General features: G+C 37.4%; 1 protein-coding gene across 4 annotated transcripts; it reads right to left on the bottom strand.

Annotated features, from left to right (window-relative positions):
- Nucleotides 1–8501: 8501 nt before the first annotated feature.
- Nucleotides 8502–27491, bottom strand: fam20b (FAM20B glycosaminoglycan xylosylkinase). 4 transcript variants are annotated; one of them, XM_052587105.1, is made up of 9 exons: nt 27349–27491; nt 24077–24285; nt 22604–23141; nt 19906–19992; nt 15535–15644; nt 14439–14610; nt 10728–10919; nt 10491–10550; nt 8502–9422 (listed from the first exon to the last, which is right to left on the bottom strand). In XM_052587105.1, the coding sequence occupies exons 3-9, from the start codon at nt 22978–22980 to the stop codon at nt 9191–9193; spliced, it is 1230 nt and encodes a 409-aa protein (XP_052443065.1). In that variant the 5' UTR covers nt 22981–23141; nt 24077–24285; nt 27349–27491; the 3' UTR covers nt 8502–9190. The 4 variants fall into 4 exon arrangements, with proteins under 4 accessions (XP_052443065.1, XP_052443066.1, XP_052443064.1 ...); XM_052587106.1 differs by having other exon boundaries at nt 27173–27467; XM_052587104.1 differs by having other exon boundaries at nt 27294–27467.
- Nucleotides 27492–27934: the final 443 nt, after the last annotated feature.

The raw sequence follows: 27934 nt of genomic DNA, 5'->3' as shown, positions 1-27934 counted from the left end.
GACATCAGAGCTTCAACTGTTATTTTATGAAGCTATGAGGAAACTTTATGTGCGCTAAGAAAACAGAATTATTACTTTATTCTACAATTCTTCTCCGCTGAGTTACGGTCTTCTGGAATTATGTGTTCTGTATCAACAGCTCTGTGCAGATCACGTGCAGATCAAAACACACACATGTGTCATATACTCTCCATAATGGCGGCAGATGGGATGAAGAGGAGGAGAAGCGTTAAGTCATTCTTTTTTAATTATTTGCAAACAAAAAGTATTTATCATAGCTTCGTAAAATTATGGTTGAACCTCTGATGTCACATGGTTTATTTTACAGATGCCATTGCTACGTTTCTAGGTCTAGGAACATTTCGGTTGCGTTGCTTTCTACCGAGGGTCAGAAAGCTCTTGGATTTCATGAAAAATATCTCGTAGTGTCCCCACGATGAACGAAGTACTTATGTGTTTGAATCGACATGATGGTAAGTAATCATTTTTGGGTGAACTATCCCTTTAAGAGTGAATGATATATTATATGAGCACTTTTTTTATTTTCACAATAGCAATAAAAAGTAAAAAAAATAAATAAAAAAAAATAACATTGCTACACCGAAAAAAAAGGCTGATTTTAACTGTAAAAAGACTGTTTAACTCTAAAGGTGACATAGGCCTATATTATGCCCCTTTTTACATTATGTAATATAAGTCTCTGGTGTCCTCAGAATATGTCTGTAAAGTTTCAGATGAAAATACTCCACAGATTATTTATTATATCATTTTGAAAATGCCCATTTTGAGTGGAAACAGAAACACGCTGTTATTTTTGTGCCTGTCTCTTTAAATGCAAATAAGATGCTGCTCCCCGCCCCCTTTTCCAGAATAGATCTTTACTATTCATTACACCAGATCTGATTGCTAGTTTTTTCAGATGCCTGCAGAAAAAGGCTTACCAAAACAAAGTTACTGGGTTAATATTTTTCACGTTTCCTTGGTTGGTAGATGATATGTCAGCTTTAAATTCTATGGCAATCTAATGGGACACTGAATTATTTTTACAATGTAATTTTACTGTAAAATAGTGTACAGTTTTTGGATGTAAACAACATCATAAAATCTACAATCAAAAAATGTCAATTGACATTAACAGAATTCCCTGGGAGCGTTGTTTCACTTTTGAAAGCTTTTCATTGAGATGTACAATATAAGTCTGTTTCTTTTTTCTTTTTTTTTATCGGTTATCTACATTAGGGTTTTTATGTTATGTATGTGAAAAGCAATATTAAAGGGTTAGTTCAACCCAAAATGAAAATTCTGTCATTAATTACTCACACTCATGTCATTCCAAACCTGTAAGACCATTCATCTTCAGAACACAAATTAAGATATTTTTTTATTAAATCGAGAGCTATCTGACCCTCCATAGACAGGAATGCAACTGAAATGTTCCCAGGTCCAGAAACACTGTAAATACATTGGTAGAACAGTCGATGTGTCATCAGTAGCTCAAAATCAGTTTTGCAATGCTATCATAAGTCATAGCAATTAAGCAAACAGTAGGCGGTAGTAACTAACGGTAATGACTGTAACTTGTGATTAAGCAAGCAACCACTTATGCTAATGCACTCTAGTTTTAGGTGTGTTTGATTTGAAGCAACACTGTGCAGACTGATCAGGGTATGGCATCAAAATACCACGACAGTGATTCTAAAGCATAAGGAGCCGTCTGCTCTCTATAGCTCACTGTACTTCGATGTCCTTCGACAATGATCGGTCTACACAGCGCTGCTTCAAGTCGAACAAACTTCTTAATAGTGTTGGCTCAAATAAAATCCTGAACACAAAAATGGTGTTTAAAGTGTTCAATCTTATGTTCATTATCTGGCTCGGCTTGGTGTTCATCTTCAGTTCTCTCTTCACAGCAGTTCAGTCAGTGTACTGTTTGAGTACATGAATTATTCCGGGATATTGGTTTATTTTAACCCTTGTGCATTGTTCAAATTCACTACCCTTTTGTTATGTTCGGGATGAAAACATCCACTCAATTAAACTGCTGTAAAAATGTGTCAGATTCATATTTTGTCTCAATTTTTTTTTTTTGCATAAATCTGTTCAATCAAATCAACTTCAGTCCTGATCAAAACTACCAAATGTTTTTTTAAAAAAGCCAAGATTTTAACTCTTTAATTGCCAAGTTCATAAATGATCTCACTGATTTGGGGGAATTTTTTTTTTTTTTTTTACCTTTTTATAACAGTCTTGGACATGTCAAAGATTAGTAGCAACATTGGCTTTGATGCATTTTTAGTTTTTGTGCAGTATTATATTAACATTTTTTAACCCTAATTTGTTGTTGCTGGCTGTTTTTGCCCCATTGACTTCCATTATATCTAAATTTTTTGATTGCAAAGCCATGACACCATATAATCATGCATTCTTGATTGTTTGTGGTTTTCCCTTTTGGGAAGAGGTAAAATTTGTTATTTTTACAGTTGATCACTAGGTTGGACCGTTAACCCTTTAGATAGGCCTGTGTTTATGGAGTTATATGGAGTATAACAGTAAATTATAGTTTTTGTGTGTGTGTGAGATTCTTGATTGTTGGTGGTTTTCCCTGTTGGGAAGACGTAACGTTTGTGCAAAAAAAGCTTAGTTTCTGATTTGTATATGAAGCTATATGGAGTATAACAGCATATTATATTGTGTTTGCATGTGTGTGTGTGTGAGAGAGAAAGAGAGAGAGAGTGTGAGAGAGACCTTTGATCCCATGCCTGGTAGCCTGTTTAAATCCTGTTTTGGTCCTTTATGTCCCTCAGTTCTTGCTATAATAAATGACTCTTTGTCAACAGGGGAGGTGCCAGCAGCACTTAAAACTGCTGCGGTTACTCCTGTTTCAAAAAAGCAAAACTCTGATGTGAATAATCTGTCAAATTATCGCCCAATCTCAAATCTATCATTTCTGTCTAAAATCTTGGAGGGTGTGGTTGCAGCTCAATTAAACAAACACTTAATTGAAAATAAACTATTTGAGCAACATCAATCAGGTTTTCGAAAATTACACAGCACTGAGACTGCGTTGGTGAAAGTCGCTAATGACTTACTAATTGCCTCCGACTCCGGCTCCACGTCCATTCTCATTCTCTTGGATCTCAGTTCAGCCTTCGACACTATTGACCATGCCCTACTACTTAATCGCCTCGAACATGTATTTGGCTTGTCAGAGACTGTTCTTGACTGGTTCAAGTCCTATTTCACTGACCGTAGCCAATTTGTTTTTATGGGTGGTTATAGGTCCAAGGTTGGTTCTGTTCATACGGGTGTTCCACAAGGTTCAGTCTTGGGTCCTCTACTCTTTAGTATGTACATCTTTCCACTTGGTCAATTACTACAATCTCTAAACCTTAACTATCACTTTTATGCTGATGATACACAGATTTATATCCATACTAGACCGGGTCAGCAAGTGAACGTTGGGCATCTTTCTAACTGTATTGCTGAGATAAAGATTTGGATGTCCAATAATTTTCTGTCTCTAAACGGCTCAAAAACAGAAGTCATGCTCCTTGGATCTCCACATCAACTGCGAAAGGTTGGGTCTCCTACTCTGTCTGTTGATGGCGTTGCACTGGAGTTTAAGTCCAAATTAAAGAATTTGGGTGTCATATTTGACGCCACACTGTCATTTGAGCCTTTTGTCCAGAATACAGTTAAGACATCGTTTTATCACCTCAGAAATATAGCCCGGCTACGTCCTATGTTATCCTTTTCGGTAGCTGAGAAGTTGATTAACTCTTTTGTCTTTTCGCGCATTGACTACTGCAATGGTCTTCTAGCTGGGGTATCTAAATCATCACTGGATAAATTGCAATATCTTCAAAATTCAGCTGCTAGAGTACTATCTGGGGTCAAGACCAGGGACCATATAACTCCAGTCTTGGAGTCCCTGCACTGGCTACCTGTTAGGTACCGTATTGATTTTAAAATCCTTATGCTGGCCTATAAATCTCTGCACAATCTGGCACCTGAGTATTTGACTGACTTATTAATCCCCTACACACCACGTCGCAATCTGCGCTCCTCTCAGAGTGGTCTATTGGTTGTTCCGAAGACACGGCTTCATACGTGGGGTGACCGAGCATTCTCTGTCTATGCTCCTAAGCTCTGGAATTCTCTCCCGGCCGACATCAGGGAAGCACATTCATTAGTGACTTTTAAATCTCTTCTTAAAACATTTTATTTTAGGATTGCTTTTACATGAACTTGATTTTATGCGTTTATTTTCTTGTACTTACATTGTGTTTATTCATTTGGAGTTATGCTTGTATGTAAAGTGCTTTGAGAAAGCTACTTTTAAAGGCGCTATACAAAATAAATATATTATTATTATTATTATTTGCGCACTTACCTTGATGTATTTGAGAAAATCAAAATGTACACCTCAGAACTACATGGAGTAAACAAAAGTGTATTTATGCACCTGCTGCCTGTTGATGGTGGTGATAAGTGTAGACTAATCAAAAGCAAAGTACGTGGATTTAAACACTTGCATGCCATCGTGCTGGTCATTTAATGGTGAGAAGAGCAGCAAGCAACATGAGAAAGGGCTTGACTTGTACTGAAGTTTTAGAAATGATTATGCAGCTTGACCCCTCCAGCGAGCTGCAGCATATTTGAAGTTGGTCTTGCATTTTGGTTCATAATACATTATGTTCATAAATTTGATGCAAAGTAGATTTTTTTACAGGATTTTAAGGTTTTAAACTGGCTTTACCATCAAGAAAAGACGAGACACAAAGAACATCCGTATTTTTCACCATCAAAAGGCAACAGGTGCATAAACACACTTAATTTTTTATTGTTTACTCCTGAGAGCTGAGGTGCGTATTTGGATTTTTTCAGATACATCAAGGTAAGTGCACAAAGGTCTCTCTACCCCTCTCTTTCTCTCTCTCTCTCTCACACACACATACACAAATACTATAATTTGCTGTTATACGCCATATAACTCCATATACAAGCCAGAAACTAAGCCTTTTTTTTTTTTTGCACAGACCTATCTAAAGGGTTAATGGTCCCACCTAGTGATCAATTGTAAAAATAACAAATTTTACCTCTTCCCAAAAGGGAAAACCACAAACAATCAAGAATGCATGATTATATGGTGTCATGGCTTTGCAATCAAAAAATGTCATTATAATGGAAGTCAATGTGGCAAAAACAACCACCAACAACAAATTAGGGAGAAAAATTTTAAATCTAAAGTTGCACAAAAACTAACAATGCATCAAAGCCAATCTTGTTGCTAATCTGTGAGATGCCCAAGACAGTAATAAAAGGTAAAAAAATATCTAGTCCACAATTTTAAATTGAAAATATGTAATTTTTAGTGTTTTTTTTTTCTCTCCCAAATCAGTGACATCATTTATGAACTCGGTAATTAAAGAGTTAAAATCTTGGATTTTTTTTTAAACATTTGGTAGTTTTAATCAGGACTGAGGTTGATTAATAGATTTGTGCAAAAAAAAAAAAAAATTATCTGATACATTTTTACAGCAGTTTAATTTAGTGGATGTTTTAATCCACGAACATAACGAAAGGGTAGTGAATTTGCCCAGAGTGTACCGTTAAGTTTTTGAAAAATTTCAAGAAGAAATTGTTCTACCAGAGAAAGTTGTGGGCAAAATAAGACTCAACTTTACCCCCTAGTGGACGAAAACGTCCCCAACTACGCATAAGGGTTAACTCAGAGGGGGTGTCAGCCACATTAAAAAAGTAAACAGCTTGAGTCATTTGTAGATTAATGCGTATTGGAGATGCAAACCGTTTAAAACGATTCAGTTCGATTTGGTGAACTGGTTCAAAAAGATCCGGTTACATCGAGTGATTCGTTCGCAAACTAAACTGCAGTGTTTTGAACTCTCTCAAAACAGACACAGAAGAGAAGACAATGCTGAATAAATTCGTAGTTTTTGCTATTTTTGGACCAAAATGTGTTTTCGATGCTTCAAATATTCTAACTGACCCTCTGATGCCACATGGACTAATTTGATGATGTTTTTCTTACCTTTCTGGACATGGACAGTAGACCGTACACACACTTTCAATGGAGGGACTGAGAGCTCTCGGACTTAATCTAAAATATCTTAAACCGTGTTCTGAAGATAAACGGAGGTCTCATGGGTTTGGAACGATATGAGGGTGTTATTAATTACATAATTTAGATTTTTGGGTGAACTAACCCTTTAATGGTGTTTGTATTTAAGACACAAAATTACCTTCTATATGGGTCATTCTGTGTCAACTCAACCAGAGGTCCCATGTCATCAATCTGTCCCTCTCCCCTGCCTTCTCATTCCCAGGCCTCTTTATGTGGTTCGTCCACACCAGTTACTGGAACGGGACACAGTTTTTTGTCATTTGCATTTGACCTGCTTACTCACTGTTTGTCTCCTAACTCTCCAGCTGCAGACCTCCCTAAAATACGCCCTCGCTCGCTACAGTTAGTCATGGATTTATATTTAGTGAGTAATCCACTATTTTTTGGAGAGGGGCCAATTGGCAATTTTCACCCGAGATTCAGAGCAGAGATTGAAATGCATCTAGTTTACTTCTGTCCAAACAAATGCATTGAACATACCCATCCAAGTGCCATAGGTATTATTTTTCCAAAGTTTGCATGCCTATAACTCAAGAGTATTTAGTAAATATTCATCCATGACATTTCATATTTGGGGTTTCATCACTATACATATTGATCTTTCTTCAGAAAAAAATATTAGTAAAATAAAAAATTTAAGCTGGGGAGATTTCTGAAATTTGGTTGATTTGACACGAAACGACGCATATACAGTTACCGGCCACTTTATTAGGTGAACCTGTTCAATTGCTTGGTAACACAAATTGCTAATCAGCCAATCACATGCCAGCAACTCGTTGCATTTACGCATCTAGATGAGGTGAAGACGACTTGCTGTAGTTCAAATCGAGCATCAGAATGGGGAAGAAAGGGGATTGAAGTGACTTTGAACGAGAAATGGTTGTTGGTGACAGATGGGCTAGTCTGAGTATTTCAAAAACTGCTGATCTACTGGGATTTTCACGATTTCACAACCATCTCTAGGGTCAGACAATGTCCTGAAAAAGAGAAAATATCCAGTAAGCGGCAGTTGTGTGGACATATATGACTTGTTGATGTCAGAGGTCAGAGGAAAATGGACTGGTTAGAGATGATAGAAAGGCAACAATAACTAAAATAACCACTTGTTACAACCAAGGTATGCAGAATACAATCTCTGAATGCACAACACATCGAACTCTGAAGCAGATGGGCTACAGCAGCAGAAGACCACACCAGGTGCCGCTCCTGTCAGCTAAGAACAGGAAACGGAGGCTACAATTCGCACAGGGTTACCAAAATTGGACAATAGAAGATTGGAAAAAATGTTGCCTAGTCCGATTAGTATCGATTTCTGCTGCGACATTCAGATGGTAGGGTCAGAATTTGGCGTAAAGAACATGAAAGCATGGATCCATCATGCCTTGTCTCAACAGTTCAGACTGGTGGTGGTGTTATGGTGTGGGGGATATTTTCTTGGCACACTTTGGGCCCATTAGTACCAGTTGAGGATTGTTTAAACGACTCAGCCTACCCGAGTATTGTTGCTTATCGTGTCCATCCCTTTACGACTATAGTGTACCCATCTTCTGATGGCTACTTCCAGCAGGATAATGCACCGTGTCACAAAGCTCAAAACATGACAATGAGTTCACTTATTCAAATGGCCTCCAGTCACCAGATCTCAATCCAATAGAGCAGCTTTGGGATGTGGTGGAACGGGAGATTCGCATTAAGGACGTGCAGCCAAAAAATCTGCAGCAACTGCGTGATGCGATCATGTCAATATGGACCAAAATCTCAGAGGAATGTTTCCAAAACCTTGCTGAATCTATGCCATGAAATATTAAGGCAGTTCTGAAGTCAAAAGGGGGTCCAATTTGGTACTAGCAAGGCAGTTAATACCTTAATGATGGATTTGTTTGTACTCCACTGAAGTTTTGATGAAAAAACTAATTCATCTACATATTGGGTGGCCTTGTCCTGCTCAGTTTTGCTCCAACATAATTGATTACTTTGGTTCATGGAGCTAACTCAGCAGGACAGCGGCCCTCCAAGAGCAGGTTTGGACACCCCTGCTTCAAAGCTACAAAAGTCATTGAGTGATTCTTCTCTTTTTCTGTAGTTGTTTGATGAGCATTATTTAAACAGACAGCTGAAGGTTTATTAAGCTGCCATCACTTCTAATACATCCAATTTTTCCCGACTGCTGACGCTAAACTAAGACAAAATGTTTACATGAATACTGTGTATGAATGATTGTGTGTGTATTTGAGTCCAGTCTAGACAAAAAAATGTGCCAATGGCATGTTGCTTAACCACAGGCTGCTGTCTCTGTTATTTGTTTACAGTTGTCTTTAAATAAGAAAGAGTGAACAAATGGTTCACACACACAAACTTCTTTTAGATTCAATATTAATTTTTAATGTTGAAAATGCCCCACAGCAATCTTCCAATGCTGTCATCTTCACCATCTTCTCTGAACATCAGTAGCAACAGCCGCCCAGCTCTGTACAAACACTGTGATCATCCTGAATATAGAACACAGTGAACCTATCAGAATTCATTTTCATCTTTAGATCAATAAAATTATAACTCAGTATCATTCAAAGGCTTGTTCTGTATATACAATGTGGGAGATACAATGGGGGGGGGGTCTATTAATAGTCTTTTGGATTCGTCCTAGTCACTTTGGATTCGTCCTAGTCACCGATCCCGGAGTCTAATTCCTCCAAAGATCTCATTCCAAGTTCCACATCTGTAACTCTGAAAATTTGATCCATCTTCCAGCAAACGGACTTGGATGGCAAAAGAAAAAAAGACAAACAGTAAAAAAGTCAAGTGTAGTCCACCTACATGTTGTCAAGGCCTCCTCACCCCATCCATAGAGCAAGAAGAAACAGTATGGAAATTCTTCTTGGCCTCTGTGGTCTGACCCGGATGAATCCAGTGAAAAACAAACTCCACCAGATCGGCTTATAAGGCTTCTTGTGGCCTCCGCTTCTGTGGCTTCACAACAGGAAGGCAAAAGCAGCCTGTGCATTAAGAGTCAAACACATCTTCACTTCCCTTGTTTCTCCAGTGTGTTTAAGGATGAGGCAGGTTCATGCGGTCCTCGATCAGCGTGTTGTCAGTGCCCTGCGTCTCCATGCACTGCCGCACCGTGGCCAGCACTCCGTTGAGACGGCGGTCGAGCGCTGCGAGATGCAGCTCTGTTAGCACTGGAAACGCGGGATCGTGGGCCATGGCCTGTCGCATCGCTGAACTCAACATTCCACCTTTTAGCAGGTTTAGCCTGTTCCAGGTGGAAACACGGACCCTTTAGGATACAATGAGAAAGAGACAGAAATAACGCATCAAATTGTGTCTGGCTCATTTCAAAAACGAAATGACAGGAAGCAAACGAAACCACAGATATTCAATGCACACTTGCATAACGCTGAGCTCCGCTCAACTTTGTCACGTCATTTAATGGACACGGTTTCTCATGACACCTCAAAACGCCACCTCTGATTAAACATGAATGACTTGCGATTGATTTATTGCGTGAAATCACTGTCGGTGTGAGCGGCCTTGAATTCCAACAGTCAGACAGGAAGTCTTAAATGCACATGTACAGTTAAAGCTAAATACTGTAAGGCTTTTCCTCTGTTAGTCAATCAATATCTCATTAAGGAAGTAATGAGTATGTGGAGAACTAAGGCATTCTGGGAGCTAAAACTACTGAAACATTTCCCAGACATTTGTACTTTTGTAAATTAAAGGTCTCATAATTAGTACTTCAACAGGTGAAAAAATATGGAAAAAAAATATTTTTCCATGATAGTGGAAAAACTGGCTTTTCTTTAAACTAAGAGTTTCTTAAGAGTAATCAACTGAATTGATCAATTGAATGCATCCTTGCTAAATAAAAGCATTCTCTGATCCCATTTCTGACCTCAGTTTGTTTATTACAAACTCAATATTTATTATAATATAAATGTAGTACTGGTTGCTTGATCATTTTTTCAAGGTAAATGCCGTTCAAAATGCAAGTAGCTCGGAAACCATGCATTTAGGAATTGAAAACAAATAACATATTGGAGGAAAGACTACAGCACACCACCGATGGTGTCTTTAATTAAAATTTTACCCTCAAATTTAAAACCTTGACTCACACTCATCCAGACAAAACCACTCAAAAGCTTGGCGTATAACTGAAGGTCAACAGCATGTCAGTGGTCAGAGTATTTGTTTTAAAATAACAGAATGGGTAGCAATCGTCACCACAGCCAGAAGATGAAGTAAGCCTGAAGTTGGTGACTGCCAGAAGTGAGCCATTTTTAGGAAACCAAAGTGGGTTGTAAGAGGAAGTCCAAGTTTACTCAGTGCTTGTGTGTGTACTCACATGCAACACTGATAAAGAGGGGCGAGAATACTCCTCTCGTCCAGACCTGGGTTCCCAAAACTGCAAGAGAAACAACAAAATTTCAAATCCTTTTACACGTGTCAAAACATCCAACAAACAAAACTCTCTCTTTATCTAAAACTGCTTCCTAAATGTTTTCTGGTAGAAGCCCAGTTATATATTACTTGTGTGTATCATCTTGTAGGTGATTAGATCTCTAGATTTCTTTCTTTCTACCTCTTGGCGTTGTCCAGAAGGATGAGCATACTGGCTCCTCCATCGTCTTGGAAACTCTCATAGTGATGGCGATCTGCATTACCGATGAGGTAATCAAAGATGGCTGTGTCGATAACATCCAGGAGCCGTGGCCCGGCATCGTAAGGAGGCATTTTCTTCACGGCCTCGCAATAGCTCTCATCATATTCCCACCTGACAAACACACAGAATAACTGATCAACACGATCAATAAAAACAGACATCCTCTTGAAGGATAACTACATCGGTTCTGGACTAGGGTATGTTTCTCTTCAGAGTCTCTGAGAAATCTCATTAGCCCCCTTCATACAGTTATATCAGTAAATTGCAGTGAAATTACGACTTGAACCGGTAAATAAAAATATGCGCTGCTAACATAGGCAAGGGCATTACATCTTTCCACACAACGGTTTCAAATTACCAGTAAATTCTGTGACATCATTAAATGGAAATGACCTTCTAAATGGCTGCGACTCCTGGTGTTGTGTGTGTAACATGGTCAGTGTTTTTACTAATGTTTTAATTTTTGTGTCAAATGTGAACATGCAGCTTCTTTTGGCCCAGTGACATCGCATTACATGACTTTAAACACAGCTCGGAGTAAAATGTATTGGTAATGTTACAACTTCTCACACTGGTAAATTTGCCTTAACTAATTTACTGGTATTTTTAAATTGGGCCTGTTCAATCATGATCTTTTACTGGCAATTTACCAGGAATTTTCCTGTAAAGTCTTTATGTGTGAAAGGGGCTATTCTCACCATGTTCCAGGTGCCAGTTCACCTAGCAGCTGCTTGCAAACAAAAGGAGTCTAGTGTGCATGTGTTTTATGCTGTAAAATGATTAAACGGTCATGAGAAATATGCAAAACCAATGCACTACAGGTGTCATTTTAAGTAGGTGTAAATTCTGTATTGCATTAGTTTTGAATATTTCTCATGAGGGAAGAAGACCGATAAAGCAGAAGATCTTCTCCTCCATAAATAGACCTGCTGTGACCAACAAAGGTTTTATGATTTTTTCATGTTCTGTTCAACAAAACTATGAAAAAAAAAAAAGAATCACCATTAGTAAAAATCTAAAGTTACAAAAACAAACTACACCACAGCTGCATGATCAACGTCACCATCACTAAACTTCCAACAACTCTTTTAACCTTTAATTCAAATCTACACATTGGAAAGTTTGAGTCTGCAAGCGTGCGAGTATAAACACAATGGGTTAAACAAGTGGACTAGTGGGTAGATAAGTTTAAAGATAAAATTAACCACTTATCAGCAATCACCTTTTTCAAAACCCCTAAAAGCCAACAAAAAATTACAAGTGGGGTATTCCTGATGTATTTTATGTCACAGAATAAAACGTAAAATATCTTAAGCTTGTGTTAACCACAGAACTTATTTTTAGGCTTTTAACCAAAAACCAACTAAAAACCCAATGACGATGGAACCATAAATGCTAAACACAAACCAAAATTTCCAGGTTTTAGGACTCACTCCTGCAGCACTTTGCAAGGATTTTCAGCGCAAGTACAAATTTTGTGCAAACTGCAACCGGAAAACAAGTGCATTTAATACCTGTATTTGCAGAACTGAAAGAGTTTCAGAGAACTTCAGACCAAAATAATACACCCGTTATTACATTTTGAACTGATTAGTAATAGCCAAACTAGTCTTATGTTTCATTAAATGGCTTCTAAAACCAAATGTTTCCAGTAAAGTGACACGAGATAGAGACTATAAGGTTAATGACATGTAAAAAGGTTTCATGCATTTCATACAGTTCTACAACATTGATTAGCCGTAAATGGAGGAAATGCCCTCAATACCTTTCAAGAACTCTTCAATCGCAGTCAAAAATGAACACTTGCCAAGCACCAAATGGGAGGAAAAAATGGACACCGGCTTCCAGTTTATTTGTTTGTTATATTTGGGAAAATTTATTTCTGCAATAGAGCCAGACGAAGCAGAAGACTCCAAAACGGTGTTATGTGTTTTATAGATATTCTGGAGTATTGTTGTCAAAATCAATCCTATGCATATCGATACTGAAATATCTCAAATGGTTTCAATACTCATTTTTTTTTTTTTGCAGTATAAATGACACCAGCCGTGCATTCTCTCTCTCTTCTTATTGCGAGTTCAGGCTCACCGCAGCGTAATAAGTAGCATTTACACACCTGTTGTAAAAAATAATAATAAAAAAACACATTTTATAACATATTTTATTCCAAACTCATTTAATAACATCAGTCGAGTATTTAAAACAACTTCCTTTTGTGATCTGATTTGGCTTAGCATAGAATGAAACTAAATATTTTCAAGCATTCGTTACTGTAAAAGCCTACATGCTGTGTCACTTAGCACTGCATTATATTTAGGCTTTATTTTTATGATTATAGGCGATATTTTTTATGAAAATACCTGAGATGTCTAGAATAACAAAGATAAAGTCATTTACTTATTGTCTTCATGTTTAACCAGTCAAAGTGGCAGCTTGATGCCTTTGTCCATATTAGGGATTTCCTGCAAAGAATGCTAACTATAACGCTAACAATATTAGCATCCATTTTTTGCCTTGTGTTTTGCACTATAAACGCTCAAGCTCTTTAAAGTTGGACGGATTTTGATTGACTCAATTACTGTTCATCAGCTAGGAAAATAAAAGTTCTGAAACTATAGTAATGTTACTTTTCTTCTGTCATTATCATTATAGCTGTGGTGTGGACTTCATTATTCTAATAGAATTGGGACGACTAATAAAATGATACAATTAGAGCTATCATTGTTGGGGTAAAAAGGACTTCGGGGTTCACTCCTTTTGCTCCTTTCTTAATCCAAACTTGGGAGTACAAAAAAAAAAAAAAAAAGATAAAGGTAGTGCTTTATACAAACTTTATTTAAGAGTCTTGCCAGATGTGTAAAATTTGAAAATATTTCCAACTGCCTTGCCAGAATTAACAGCATTTCCCAGATTTCCCAGAATTGTTTACCTTAACATTAATGAAACTGGATATATAAACAAACATTGGATAAACTCCGTGTTTGTTTGTTTTTCTCAGGATAACTGTGGTTACTTCCAATGAATGGTTTTGGTAAGTTCAGCATTTAATAAGGTACAAGCCAAACAGGAGTCCTTTTGAGAGGAACTTTTTTTTTACTTTTTTTGTTTTTTTATTTTTTACATTTAACATAACTTATTATTTCACTTGTGCATTACTTTTATGTAAAAAGAAATAATCTCCGGCTCCAAATTATGAACACAAAAAGAAAAGCAGTGTTACTTTTGGTTTGTGTTTGTAGGCTTGGGAAAAAATTACACCTCATTTCAGGAAACCTGTCTAATGTGGGAAAACCTGTAAGCAAAAACCCTACAGTCTTAATGCTAAATTTTATTTTAATCAGCAGTTTCTGTGCCACCCAGCGTGTGAAAAATCCACAGTTGTATTCTGAATGCTGGACCATCCCATCCTCAGCCAAGGCCAAGAGATAGTATTTCTTAGTGAAAGTCCCCACTGACCAACAGTCACTCACACAACGAGCAGGCCAACCACAAACTATCAGGTTGAAACTGCGCTGAGCCACTGATGCCAAATAAAGCAACATGTACCTGTACACTCATTCAAGTCAAAGCATGAAAATAACTGGCGAAGGGAGAAAACCTGTGAGAGAGAGAGAAAGACAGTTACAATACCTGGCAAGTTTGCCCTCTCGGTATGTCCGTCCCCATGGGTGTCTGTGTTTCTGTAAGGGCCAGACGTCTGGGAGCCACAGGGTAACTGATCCCTCCATCACATCCCCCTCTGCACACGCAGGCTCAGTCTCACGGCAGTAATAACACTTCCCATAGAAACATGTATTATTTCCTACAAGAACAGAGACATTATCATCAATTACCATTATTAAAACCATGTCTGGAAGACTGTGCTTCATGAAAGGATTGTTTTGAAGAGACAAACAGTTGGTTATGAATCTTTTTATGGAATGGATTATGATGCAGATCAGCACAGGCTGATCTGAACTCAAAAAATTTTGCTTGACTGATGCAACTGTCCAACAGTACAGACGTATCAAATATGTTATACTACGAGGCCGTTGAATGCTTGAATCTGATTGGCTGACGTACGTTCTGAGGTGTGCAATTATTTTCAGGGAAATGCATGGCTAACATAGTTGCAGGCAGCTCTCTTGACCACATAACAGTTTCATATCACTTCACATACTGTAGTTAGGTGTAATAGCGGAAATTAGCATACAGTCCCTATACAGCACACAGGAATTACTGCAATAACACGTGCTCGCACATGCACACTACACAAAGGTGTGATTGGTTGTTTTACAAGCTGTCAAGTGAGCTGTTTTGAGCTAGAAAAATCTCCAAAGTGGACCAGACTTTATGCAGGGAATCATAAGTCTGGATGTGTGAGACATGCTTCATATGTTATTTTTATTTTTTTATGCCTAGCCAGATATACTTCAGTATTTAATACAGACTCAATATTTAAACACATGACTGTGGCTAAGAGAAAAGTACTTTGACTTGAATATGATAATGATAAATTAATGCAAAGCGAAGCATTTCAGTTTCTACTATGGCCTCAAAAGTGGTATTTATCAAACTGCATTGGTATCTTGTGTACTATTGAAATATCATGGCACCAGCAGATATGGACTGCAGAACAATTTTCCAAACAAGAAACGTCTTTTTTTTGTATCAGAAATGTAAGTAGTGATTTCAGATTAGGGATCAGACAGAACGCATAATAGAAGACTGTCAGGGTGAAACTGACCGTGCATCAGGAAAGTGCTCAACAGTTGATCTGTAGCTACTGGCTTAATCTCAGTACGCAGATTCATAATCCTCCCCACCACCAGGGGTGCTCTTCTAAAACCTAGGATCCTGCAGGAAGAGATTGAGAAGCTCATGACATCATTATACACCTGGTTATCAACACAGCTATGAGTGTTTAGATTAATATTACATTATCATATGCAGTGTGTGTGCGATATAGAAATTCCATAGGTGGACTGTAGACCCGAGCAAAGACTATGTTGGCTCAATTCATGGCTAAAAGCCAAAACATTTAGATGGCCCCCAGTATAGGCCCAGTATAGGCCCCTGGCGGCAGTATAGGCCATAAAACACCACCCTGTACATGTAAACGAATGTAAACAAATAAATTACACGTTCTCCCTCAAAGACACCTTTCTGTTACTATTGGTTCAATTCATGCTAATTTGTGTTCAAGCTCTGTAGGATAAATTCTGTGACTAAAATAACAGACACAATGTGCAGGAGTAATTCTGTTTACCTGATATAGTAAATTTAATACAGATGTGGTTCGAGTCGCAGTTTATATGTCAAGTAGGGATATGCCGGTATAAAATTTTCCTGTATCGATTAATTGCTCATCGTTTTATCACGGTATACGGTATTGAAATTTAGATATTAGTGGTCATAATACAGTTTATAGATAAAGTTATACTATAAAGACCCATAGGTATCACTTTACAATAAGACCTCAATAGTTAACCATTAACATTCACAACGAGCAATAGCTACATTTGATACAGAAGTTATCAATCCTTGATTAAAAAATACAATTCTTAGTTCATGTTAACTCATTAAATAATACAGTTTCAACTTTAGATTTTAACAACATGTTATTAAATATTGGAATACCTGAGATTAATGAATGTTCAGAGGAATTTTTCATTGGCAGTTCGTTAACTAATGAACTATCTAATTTTAAATAATCAAAACACTTTCAAAAAATATCTAGGGCATGTTGTAGAACAGATTAAAATGAAAAAAAAGTGTGAAAATAAATAGCGTATTAAGTCTAAATACTTAGATATTTGGCACTGTGATTAACATCATAGCGAATACACAAATCTGAATGGCTATTTAAAATTAGGTATATATGTTTTAGAAAGTATCGCAGCTGCTTTATTTATGGGGTTTCCAGGGTAAGGGCTGCATTTTCTGCAGTTTAGCGCCATCTGCTGTCAGAGAGTGAATGTGCTTTCATTCAGCGTGTCTCTCACGAGTTCCTCCATGTGCTTCTCATGCGCGCTTGTTTACATCAGAGCACACACGTGTCTTTCAAGCAGCATACAGCTTTGTTGTACATTTTGACCAGTTGATGGGAAAAGTATTCTTAAAATTCATTCCAAATTCTGAATAATTTGTAATATATAATAATTCATGGTATTTAAAAGTGCCCATAATAACAATATCATGCATATTCATTACCGTGATATATCGCACTACCGAATACCGGCACATGTCTAATGTCAAGTGGGTCAAATAACGGATCGGGTGATCTGTTGTGTATTGAGCAGGTTTGAGTTTACCAAACAGGATCCGTGTAGGACTCTGCACTGCATGGTTTAGTGTTTCAAAGACATAATGAATCATACATTGATCAATATTCGAGCAGGGGTTTTTGAACTTGTCTGGGATCACCAGTGGGCAGCGAGAGTTCATCAACAAATTCAGGGGAAAAAATATTACAGAAAGATCTGCATTAATTATATAAGAAAAAAAAAAAACTAAACAGTAATAATCATTATTCCAATTTAAAATAACTTCTCAATTGTTTATATATGTGTGTTGAATAATGTGTTCCTAAGATTGCAAAGCTGAATTGCTGCTGTATTTTTTATTATTATTTTACATTTCTAAAGTGATTCTGGACAGGCTTAGCACCGTAACCAACTTCAGGCATGTCCGCTATGTCCATGCATGCAGACGTCAATCTAAGGCCTCAAGGAATTGTTCAAGCAGAAGCAGTTCTTTACTCTCGTGTTGTTTTAAACCTGCATTATTCTTGTGGAACATCACAGGTCTTCCATTTCAAATCTGTTTCTCACATCTGGAATATGGGGCACCAATTCACAAAGACTACTTTTATGATACTCAAATAGTGTGTTTCTTCAAATTTTTCTTCAAATAAACTGTGTTTGGTTTTGGAGCAACATGAGAGTGAGTTCACAGTAGCTCATGGAAATAAGAAAAACCCGCTAAAAGATGTTTTAGTGAAAAGCAAAATATTGGTAATATGTTAACAATCAAAATCAAAGTTGACAGCAGGAACGTAGAAAACTAAAAGGCTCTTGGCCCTCAGCATCTAACACCATGCTTGTGAACTCTCAATACGTTCAGACTGAACAGGACAGCAAACAGTCATTCTAGTTTTGGCCAGTCATATTGCTTTCAAATGTAATTATTCAAAATTTGATTATCAGATTATTATTTTTTTAATGCTGACTTGATTTAATGAGGTGCAAAACAGCAGTAAATCACAAGCAAAATTCTGAAAGGGCAGCTTTAGTTTTGAATATGTACATGCAAAGATGCCACTGAGGGCTTCTTGGAATGTCCCATGGGTTCATTCTTATCTAAACATCTTTGCTATGTCTTCATTAACGACTACTATGAAAATACATATATATAATATGCACATACACATATATATATAGACACACACGCACGCACACACACAGCGGCATGCAAAAGTTTGGGAACCCCTTGTTGAATCTGTGAAAATGTGAATAATTTCAACAAATTAAGAGAGATCAGACAAGTTGCAAGTTATTTGTTTATTTAGTACTGTCCTAAATAAGATACTGTAAGAGATAATTATTAAAATAACTCCATTGAAAGGTTTGTGAACCAGGGGCGTAGCTAGGCCCTTTTAGGGGGGGCTTTTCTGTAATTTGTCCACAAATTTGTGGTCATATTGTTCCCCTTTAAATCTTTTAAAATGGATGCAAGTTTGGGCTCCTCTCTTGCCTTTTTTTTTTTTTTGTCCAAATTATCACGGTTATCAGTATTATCACGGTTTTGTTCAAATGTGCTGTTTTCAAAAGATGTTCAAAAAGTTCAGACACAAATCACTTCACCAACAAAGTAAAAAAGCAACAAATTAAATGACTTTTTGTTTGCCTAATCACTAAACCAATAACATTACCAATGATGTTTGGATTTTAAACGACAACTTGACTGACAACAGTGGGAAACTGTTCCAGCTATTCCAGCATTTAAATAAAGAAAAGGGTCAAGTCCAAATTTTAATTGATTAATAATTACTATATGTTTTTTCACCTCCATAACTAATTCTAAATAACTTATCAGATTTTTTTTCAAGCTTGTCTTTCATCAACCGGTCAAAATTTACAAAGAGGAAAACAAAATCCCATCCAATCATTTCTGAAGACAGTCAGAACCTTCAGAGGTACATTCATATAATTAATTAATTCATATATTCATTTGTATAATTACCTTGGCACTCTTTTAAAACCTCAGCTTTTCCACCGTGTTTTCACTCATAATGAAAGTACTCTACATGCTGTTACTGAAAACTGTGCTTTATGCTGGACAGTATTTATTTATCATCTAATACAAATTGAATAACAAATAAAATATTAAACGGTAATACTAACGGTGGGGAATTTTATCATGATTTGTCAAACCGGTAATCGTTACATCTCTATACTGATATATAAATAATGTAATGAAGTCTGCATCTGTTCAGTTCTTTGTCATAAATGCAGTTTAATGTGATGCAGGCATAATACAATCCACTCATTCATACTTTTGATCAGAGTAAATGACAGAGACAGAGAAACATTGTGGAGTTAGGATATTTCGTTCAAATAAATAATAATATCTGCTGGTGACCTGCTCTGATCTTTTTTCCCGAAAGTTAAAGACCTGAATTATTACACGTCTTCAGTCCTCATGGCCCGGTGCAGCTCAAATTATTTGGGTACTCTTATCTTTGGGGAGTAGGTTTGCTGAAACTCAAAGTCGGGGGCTAATTTTCTGTATTGCCTTTAAGATGTTTTGGTTAAGTGCTCACTTCTGAGTTTGTGCAAGATAAACACTTTTAAGGACTGCCCACTGAAAGCCTATAGAATACAATGTATCTCTATCTTAGTTAGACTTTTGATGAATGCAGCGCACTCTCAATAAAGAACTACTCAAGATACCCAAGAGGCTTCTGAGTTTTCTAACAATGTGTGAAGAAAACAATGTAAAGCAAGGTAATGATCACCCTAAAACACTGCCCACGGTTGGAGAAATGCACAATTGAGTTATTTGTTCTAATCGCGCAGCCCTAACATGTGTTAGTCTGTTTCTGTTTGCACATTACCTGTCCAAGTGGAAAGCAGCAATTTCTGCATTATGCCGATCGTACCCTGCGTACGGCTCTCCTTCAACCACGTAATCTCTAGTGTACCTAACAACGAGACAATGAAGAAGATAAAAACATGAGATAGGCAAACAGTAATTGAGAGAAAATCAGAAGAGGACAGAAAGATTGAGTGTAAAAGCATCCATGTCCTAATGAATTCAGGTAAAAAAAAAAAAAAAAAGCATGCAAGCAATTGTACACCAATGTTAGTTTTTGTTTTAACCGGCTGCGGCATGATTTTTCTAGTCTCTTGGTTTCAATATGTGGTCTTCCATTGTGTGAACAGGCCTAAATGTTTAGACAGAATACTGAACTTCAGATATGTTTTGACTGGCTGTGATTGTGTGGTGTCACACAGTATTTTCACATTTAGTGTGGACACTGTATAAGAGGAATGAGCTTAACCAGTCAATCCACTCCTAACATAAATGCACCCACACTGCTTCCTTGATCCTTAAAGAGCAGGATGCAGTCAGCAAATATAAGATTATTTGAGTCTTCCAAAAAAAACGGACCCGATACCTTGACAGAATCCAACACACACAACGCCCACTTAATGCAAGAGCCGTTTTCAACACAGACTGTCGTGGGTGCAGCTTATGTAAAATTCTATATATAACACCACATATAATAAAGTGACTATTACAGCACAAAGAAAACAGGAATACTGTGGCCAAGATGGGTTTGCTGCTCGGAAATCTGAAATAACATTTTTCAATACAGAATCAAGTTGTTATTGAGATTGAGAGTATTGCAAAATAAAAATAAATTTTTTTTTTTACTGCTAACTGAATTAGATTGATGTTTTCACATCATTTTGAAACTACTAACCCTGCAGCTTTAAGAAAAAACTACCTAAAAGGCTATATTATACTTTAGTTCTTAATCTTGTTATTGCGAAGTGCAAACCTCAAGCATTAGACACTAGCATGTCATTCCACTCAAAAAGTCTGCTTTTGAACCTCCCCTTAGAACGGCACACAATATTCACAAAGTTCAGTGTGGATGTGAAGCCATCAGAGATGAGGTGTGGAGATGAAGGACACCAGGAGAGCTTCCTCACTTATCTAAAGTCTCTGTAGAGCCATGATAACACGAATAGCTGAACTCACCTCAAATAATGACTGATCAGCTTTGTGTCTTAAGTGCACACAAGCTGTTTTATTCCAGAAATATTCTGGTAACACTTTACAGTTAGGGGTTGTTAACATCACTTTTATTTCATGACACCTAATTCATTAAAGGGATAGTTCACTCAAAAAATGAAATGAAAATTACTCGCCCTCATGTCATTCCAAATCTAAGGCCTTTGTTCATCTTCAGAACACAACTATATTTTTGATAAAATCCGAGATCTCTCTCACCCAGCATAGACAGCAACACGACGGAGACATTCAAGGTCCAGAAAGGTAGTAAGGACATCGTTAAAATAGTCCATGTGACATCAGTGGTTCAGCCGGAAAAAATAATAACGACTTTATTCAACAATTCTTCACTTCCAAGTCTTCATGAGAGTACCTGGATGCATGTAGAACACGTTTGTGCTGTGCCTTGTTTACGAGCAGAGGAAAACACACGCATGCATCCCGGTACTCTCCATAATGGCACCGGACGCTGATGTGGAAGAGAAGAATTACTAAATGAAGTTACTTTATATGCGCACAAAAATAATTCTTGTAACTTCATGAAATAATTGATGTCACATATATATATACTTGTTTATTTTAATTAATGTTTGTGTGCATGAACTTTTAATTTTATGTTAGGTAACGCAACTTGATATCTGTATACGCTATTTGTTTGGCAAGTTACACCACGGATGCATTCAATTGATCTGCAAAGATATTTAAAGTGTTACAAATGATTTCTATTTCAAGCATCGCAGTTTCCATAAAAATATTAATCAGCACAACTGCTTTCAACTTTGATAATAGAAGTGTTTCTTGAGCAGCAAATCAGAATGATTCTGAAGGATCATGTGACACTGAAGACCGGAGTAATGATGCTGATTTTTATTTTATTTTAAAATAAACTGAAATAGAAAACAGTTATTTTAAATTGCAATAATACTTCACAATGTTATTGTTTTAATGCTTTTTTGAATATTAGAAAAGCAGCGTAGAATATAACTAGTTTAATAAATGCTGTAAAAGCTCTTTTTTTAATTGTTAGTTCATGATACCAAATGCTTTTAACTAATGTTAACAAACTAAACCTCATTAACAATATCCTAAACCAGACAAATTGAAAACATTAAGAACATTCGAGAAAAGCCTTCATACGTCAGTAAGTCCTTCAGCTCAATTAGTTATTACTAGTTTGTGTCACATTTTGAATATAGCTTCCTCTTTGTATTATTGTTTGTTTGTCTATTGTTTTCTTATTACTATTATGCTCTTCTTTTGCTCCACACCTTCATGCACACTCAGGTTTCTAAAAGGCACTGTATTAATAAAAATGATTATTATTACATTTCTTGTTCATTCATTTGTTTTTCCATTTCAGTCACCGGCTTTTTCATTCTCTAACTCACTCACTCACTCTTCCCCTCACTCTACCTCTTTCTTAATCACTCACTCCTTTTATTTTAACCTCATTCACATTCTCATTACTTTCTCTCTCTTTCGTTTTCCATCTTAATCATCTGTCTCTTTACCTCTTAGGTTTGAATACCACTTTCTGTCCTCCGTCGAGCACTAGGAGGGCTTTAAGCTGGGTGCCTTTATAGCCCACGTCAGCCCTCTCCACATGAGCGGTGGAAAGGGCGTTCAGCACAGCGGCTAGCTCGGGCGTTTCGTCCGGGTACACCTCCCGAGGTCCCACCCACTGGGCGGCCACTTCCCAGGGCGACTGCAGGGTGTGCGTGAGGCGAGCGCCCTTGACCAGGGCCAGGCTGCTCTCCATCTTGCGGAAGGCCCGCAGGTCGCGGCGGCTGGCGGCCGATCCCTCCCCTCCATCCAGGAGGAAGACCTTGGCCAGGCCGAGGAGAAAGAGCACAGCACACAGCACCACCACACGCTGCTTCAGCTTCATCACCTTCCACAGCCAGACGCCCACCGGCGGCCCACCACGCCTGAGTCTGCCCGGAGACACGCACCTATGCCTGGGGCATGGCACTGCCCGCTGTCTGACCAACACCAGCACCGGTCAGGCTGGACAGGAGCGGGTCGAACCACCACACCGGACGACACTTCCTGTGAGAAGAGAGAGTGGCTGTCATTTTAAAGGAATCGATTCAAATTAGTTGGACATTTTCTTAGTCTCAGTACATGCAACATTTATAAGAATTTGTTTCTTCATCAAAACTGATTTGGAGAAATCAGTCTTTTATATTACTTGTTCACCAATGGATCCTCTGCAGTGAATGGGTGCCGTCAGAATGAGACACCAAACAGCTGATAAAAACATCACAATAATCCACACCACTCCAGTCCAGCAACTGATGTCTCGTTAAAAAAAAGTCTGTTTTTGTAAGAAATAAAACCATTAATATATACTTTTAACTGTTGCTTCGGGCTAAAATGCTTAAATAAATGCTTCCTGTGTCCATTATATCGCTTTCTCCAGTATAAAAAAGACACCTTGTCTGAGAAACATGCGTAGTTCAAACCCATTTATAAGTAAAAACAGTCAAAAACGCCTATGGATGTTGATGAGAGTGAACAATAGAGGATGAACTGTTTTACTGGAGGAAGTGTAATTACAGATTACAGACTCATATCTTGTCAAGAAGCGATTCTTTATAGTTAAAACGTTTAAATGATAGATTTGTTTCTAACAAACATGAAACTTTTCAATTCACAGGACATTAACTAGTAAACTGGAGTCATGTGGATTATTGTGATGTTTTTATCAGCTGTTTGGACTCTCATTCTGACGGCACCCATTCAAGATCCACTGGTGAACAAAGTGACGTAATGCTAAATTTCAGTGAAGAAACTAACTCATCTATATCTTGGATAGGCTGAGAGTAAATTTTGGGGTGAACTATTGCTTTAAAGCACATTTTTTGACTCAGAACAGATCTACCATTTATATTGTTCTGTATGACTGCCGTGAGTCAAGACGGACAGACATGATGCAGACAGACACAGAATTAAATCAGGACACTTCAAATAAGAGCACTCACTGATGCACGAGAGCTTCCTCAGTTATATAAGACGCTCCTGGATGTGTCTGTGTTCGTCTCGCACACACGCCAACTCAAATCCTCCTGATATATGATTAAGAGTCCAGCCTGGTGTGGTGTGGAGGACGGGCGGACACCTGTCTGCTCAGGTGTGTCTGGTCTGTTACTGACTGGGCCAGTCTGGTTACTGTGACACAATCTTGAGCTCCCTGAAGTAGAAAAAAGACAATAAGCATGCAAAGCTTCTGGCACATGAATCATTCCGGGTGGGTGAAAGCATTCTAGATCAGATTGTTTTATTCAAAAACACATTTAAAAAATACATACAATGATTTGAATTTACCTCTTCTGAGATAAGCATGTTTTTAACATCTGGATTCAAATTTCCTTTTGATATTTTTTTTTTTTTTTGTGGGGGAAATAATTCATAAACATCAAGGAGATAAAGCTGTCCTGATATCATAATAAAGAAAACACATGAAAAGAACGAGATTCTTAAAAAGAAAAACTGTATTAAATAGGCATAGGCAAATAAATATGTATAATCTTTTAATAAAACATTTCGACAGCTTTATTAATATTTAGTTATGAACTAGACACATTTAAGATTTTTTTTTCTATTCTATAAATTAATTTGATCAAAAATACAGTAAAGAATAATATTAAACATTACTATTAATGTTATTTAAAATAACTTTTTCTATTTTAATATACTTTAAAATACAATTTATTCTTGTGATGGCAAAGCTGAATTTTGTGATGCTTTATATATATATATATATATATATATATATATATATATATATATATATATATATATATTTATTTATTTTTTTTTCCACAATTGAATGCATCCTTGCATTCAAATACTACTGTGATGAATTGTACTCTAAATGGCTCACATTCAAGGGCATCTTAGACTAACACTCTTATCTTATAACAACAAACAGAGGCCACAATTGCATTTCAGTATAAATCAAAGATTTATTCCAAGTCAAACATACACCCAAAGATAGAAAGCTTCAAAACGTTTAGCTCCACTGCACACAAAAGGAAAAACTCAATAAATGCCAGCCATCAATATGCAGAGCCTCAAACACATGCAACATTCCTGATGGATCACAGGATTAACACTACAGTGAAAAAGCAGCAGCAGAAGAAGAGTCTCGGCTCAAACTCAGCACTTCCTGATCTCAGCCTGGGGCTTCTCTGAGTCTGAGAGCGCTGCCACTCCAAAGACTTCTACTAAACACATACACGTTCACTACTGTGCTCTGCTCTCTTATATCTAGCATGTGGGATGAGCCCACTCCTTACAAAGGAATAAAGGAAGACTTTTTGGCAGACATCCACAAAATACACTGCTTGGATTATAGAACATTACATGCGTATTTTTGTTATGCTATATTGATCTGCATCAATAATCTCTGGTGCCTTTATGAAGAGAAAAAATAGAGTTGACAAGTGCTCATCATCCAGGGCTCAATAGAACGGATTATGTTACTAAATCTTACATTTGATTATTATGTGCATGCACTTCTATGCATTGCAAGCTTATAAATGGGTTTAGTGGGACACACTGAATATTGTTGTTGTGAATGCAGTTTATGTTAAATACGTCACCAAGGTCAAGTTATCGGTCATGTAGTTTCATTATAGCTGTATAATCTCCAGCTATTAATGCAGTTAGGCTTCTTGAATTGGTTTGGTCAAGCGGTATTCCTAGAATGCTGTTATTTAGTCTAACTCAACACTTCACTGGACTTCTGAAGCAGAGCATGTGAGAAGAAAGATGTGAAAGATGAGATCTCAAATGTTGGTCTCTTTTGCTTGCCTAAGCTGAATTTATTTGATCAAATATACGGTAAAACAGTAATATTGTAAAATTATTACAATTTCAAACAACTTTTCTATTCTAATATATTTTACAATGCAATTTATTTCTGTGATGCAAAGCTGAATTTTCAGTAACATTACTCGATTCTTTAGTGTTACATGATCCTTCACATATCAAATCAGTGGTGTTGCTTATGTTTTTTATGGATTTTTTTTATATAGATCCTTTCCGCAGAATGATGACGTGTCCCTACAGCTCCAAAACAATTATTATGATGATTTTTTTTTTTTTAAATAATGCACATTTACAATACTATATTTCGTATTATATTACCTTAATTAAATTGCAGTAAACAAGTTAACACTGCTGCGTGCGTCAGTGTTTCTAATGCAATGCCTGAAGGGAGTGACAACAAAACCCTTCTCTTTTCTAACAACTGTAATCAATCTGCCTCAGATTTTTCCTCTTTTATTAACTCATAGAGACACTATTTGAGTAAATGGACTTCAGAAATGATATCCGACTTTTATTACATTCACCAAACTATGCTGATTTCCGCTTCTGAGAACCCTGAAGGTCAATCCAGTGGTCCAGCTTCAGTCTAAAAGCACAGGAGCTGAGGAGCACAGAGCACACAAACTCTGGAAATATTCTGGAAATGTGTATTATCCATGCACGAAGCTCTGATTCACACAACAGCCTTAGATCTCTGCAGATATCGGGTCTTTAGTCGGGTGCTCGGTCTCTCCTCATCAGATCAGACACATGCAGGTGAGAGAGTGTACATTCATCATGAGACTGGGTGGACCGCCTGCAGCATATCCTGGCCACGCAGGCACTATTAATACACAATCAGCCATTCATATCAACTCCAGCTACACGCTAACACACATGTATCACACCTACTACACAAACAGGTTCAAGTGATACATACAAAAAGAACAGCTTTTACATTTAAGACGTTCAGTAAGGCGCCGCTGGACTGACTGAACCGCTGCCGTCAAACGTTTAAACACACCTAATACTCACTTTTATTACATTTACTCAAACATAAGAAACCAGTTGACATAACGGCTAAAAATGTACAGTGAAACTGTGTCAAATCGAGCTCTCACGCCATTCTGTGTATTTTATAAGCGAGAGCGCTAACGACGGTTAGCCCAGCTAGTTCACAATTCCCTCGTTTTCTTCATATTATGGCGATAAAATAACCACGGATATAACCCAACGACACAGTTAGGAGCTCACCGTAGGTGTACCTCTATATATGAGTGTCTGCAGTTGCTGTTGGTGAGTTGAAGTCGTAGTTTTTAGTCACAGCATATCCGCAAGGCTAAGAGGCTAACAGTGAAACCGTGACATTTAAAGGCATCGACTCACCCTTGCGCTACTAACGAAACATTTCGACAGAAAAACCCCAACGCGTTCGACATACGTTTATCGACAATATCCAGCCGCTTGTAGGTCAGCCTCCATTCATTACTGCTGCTGGCTGTGTTTGTGTCTGAGTCTCTGTGGCTCTTCCTGACTGACTGACTGAACACACACACACACACACACACGGACTGACACGCGAGCACAAACCATCCGCGTGTGTGGGGCATATAGGAGAATTAAACATAATGCCAATTACAAAACTATCGGCATCGTGAGACGTTTTTCCCCAGTAAAAATTCCGGTAGATGTTTCAAATGTCACAAATTTCGAACAAACGCAGTAACATTTCTACACTATAATCCTAAACATATTTAACTCACACTGCACAGAATAGTTGCTATGGCATATATTTAATAGCCTATATTAAATCTTATATAATATTATATATTATAGTTACAGATTTTCTTCTCGTCTCTTAACGCTGGTGAACAGCAGGGGGAAGTATCACACCGTTACTCTCTGACCGATTTAACGTCCAGACTAATAACATCAATATTAATCTGTACCAAGTTACTGAGAAAATTTTTTTTAAAACTTTATTTTAAGGTTTCCTTGTCACACGTTACATGTACTTACTATAGTAA

Source organism: Carassius gibelio, chromosome B20, assembly GCF_023724105.1.
Source record: "Carassius gibelio isolate Cgi1373 ecotype wild population from Czech Republic chromosome B20, carGib1.2-hapl.c, whole genome shotgun sequence".
Taxonomy (NCBI): domain Eukaryota; kingdom Metazoa; phylum Chordata; class Actinopteri; order Cypriniformes; family Cyprinidae; genus Carassius; species Carassius gibelio.
This window is presented reverse-complemented; position numbering and strand designations above follow the sequence as displayed.

Bases quoted from the DNA above. Each gene is read 5' to 3' on its own strand.
- fam20b (XM_052587105.1), bottom strand. From the start codon at position 22,980: ATGAAGCTGAAGCAGCGTGTGGTGGTGCTGTGTGCTGTGCTCTTTCTC. The intron at 10,920-14,438 runs GTATTGTAACTG...TGTGTTTGTCAG, and splicing joins CGAGAGGGCAAACTTGCCAG to GTGGGAATATGATGAGAGCT. The intron at 9,423-10,490 runs GTGAGTACACAC...TGTATCCTAAAG, and splicing joins CCTCTTTATCAGTGTTGCAT to GGTCCGTGTTTCCACCTGGA.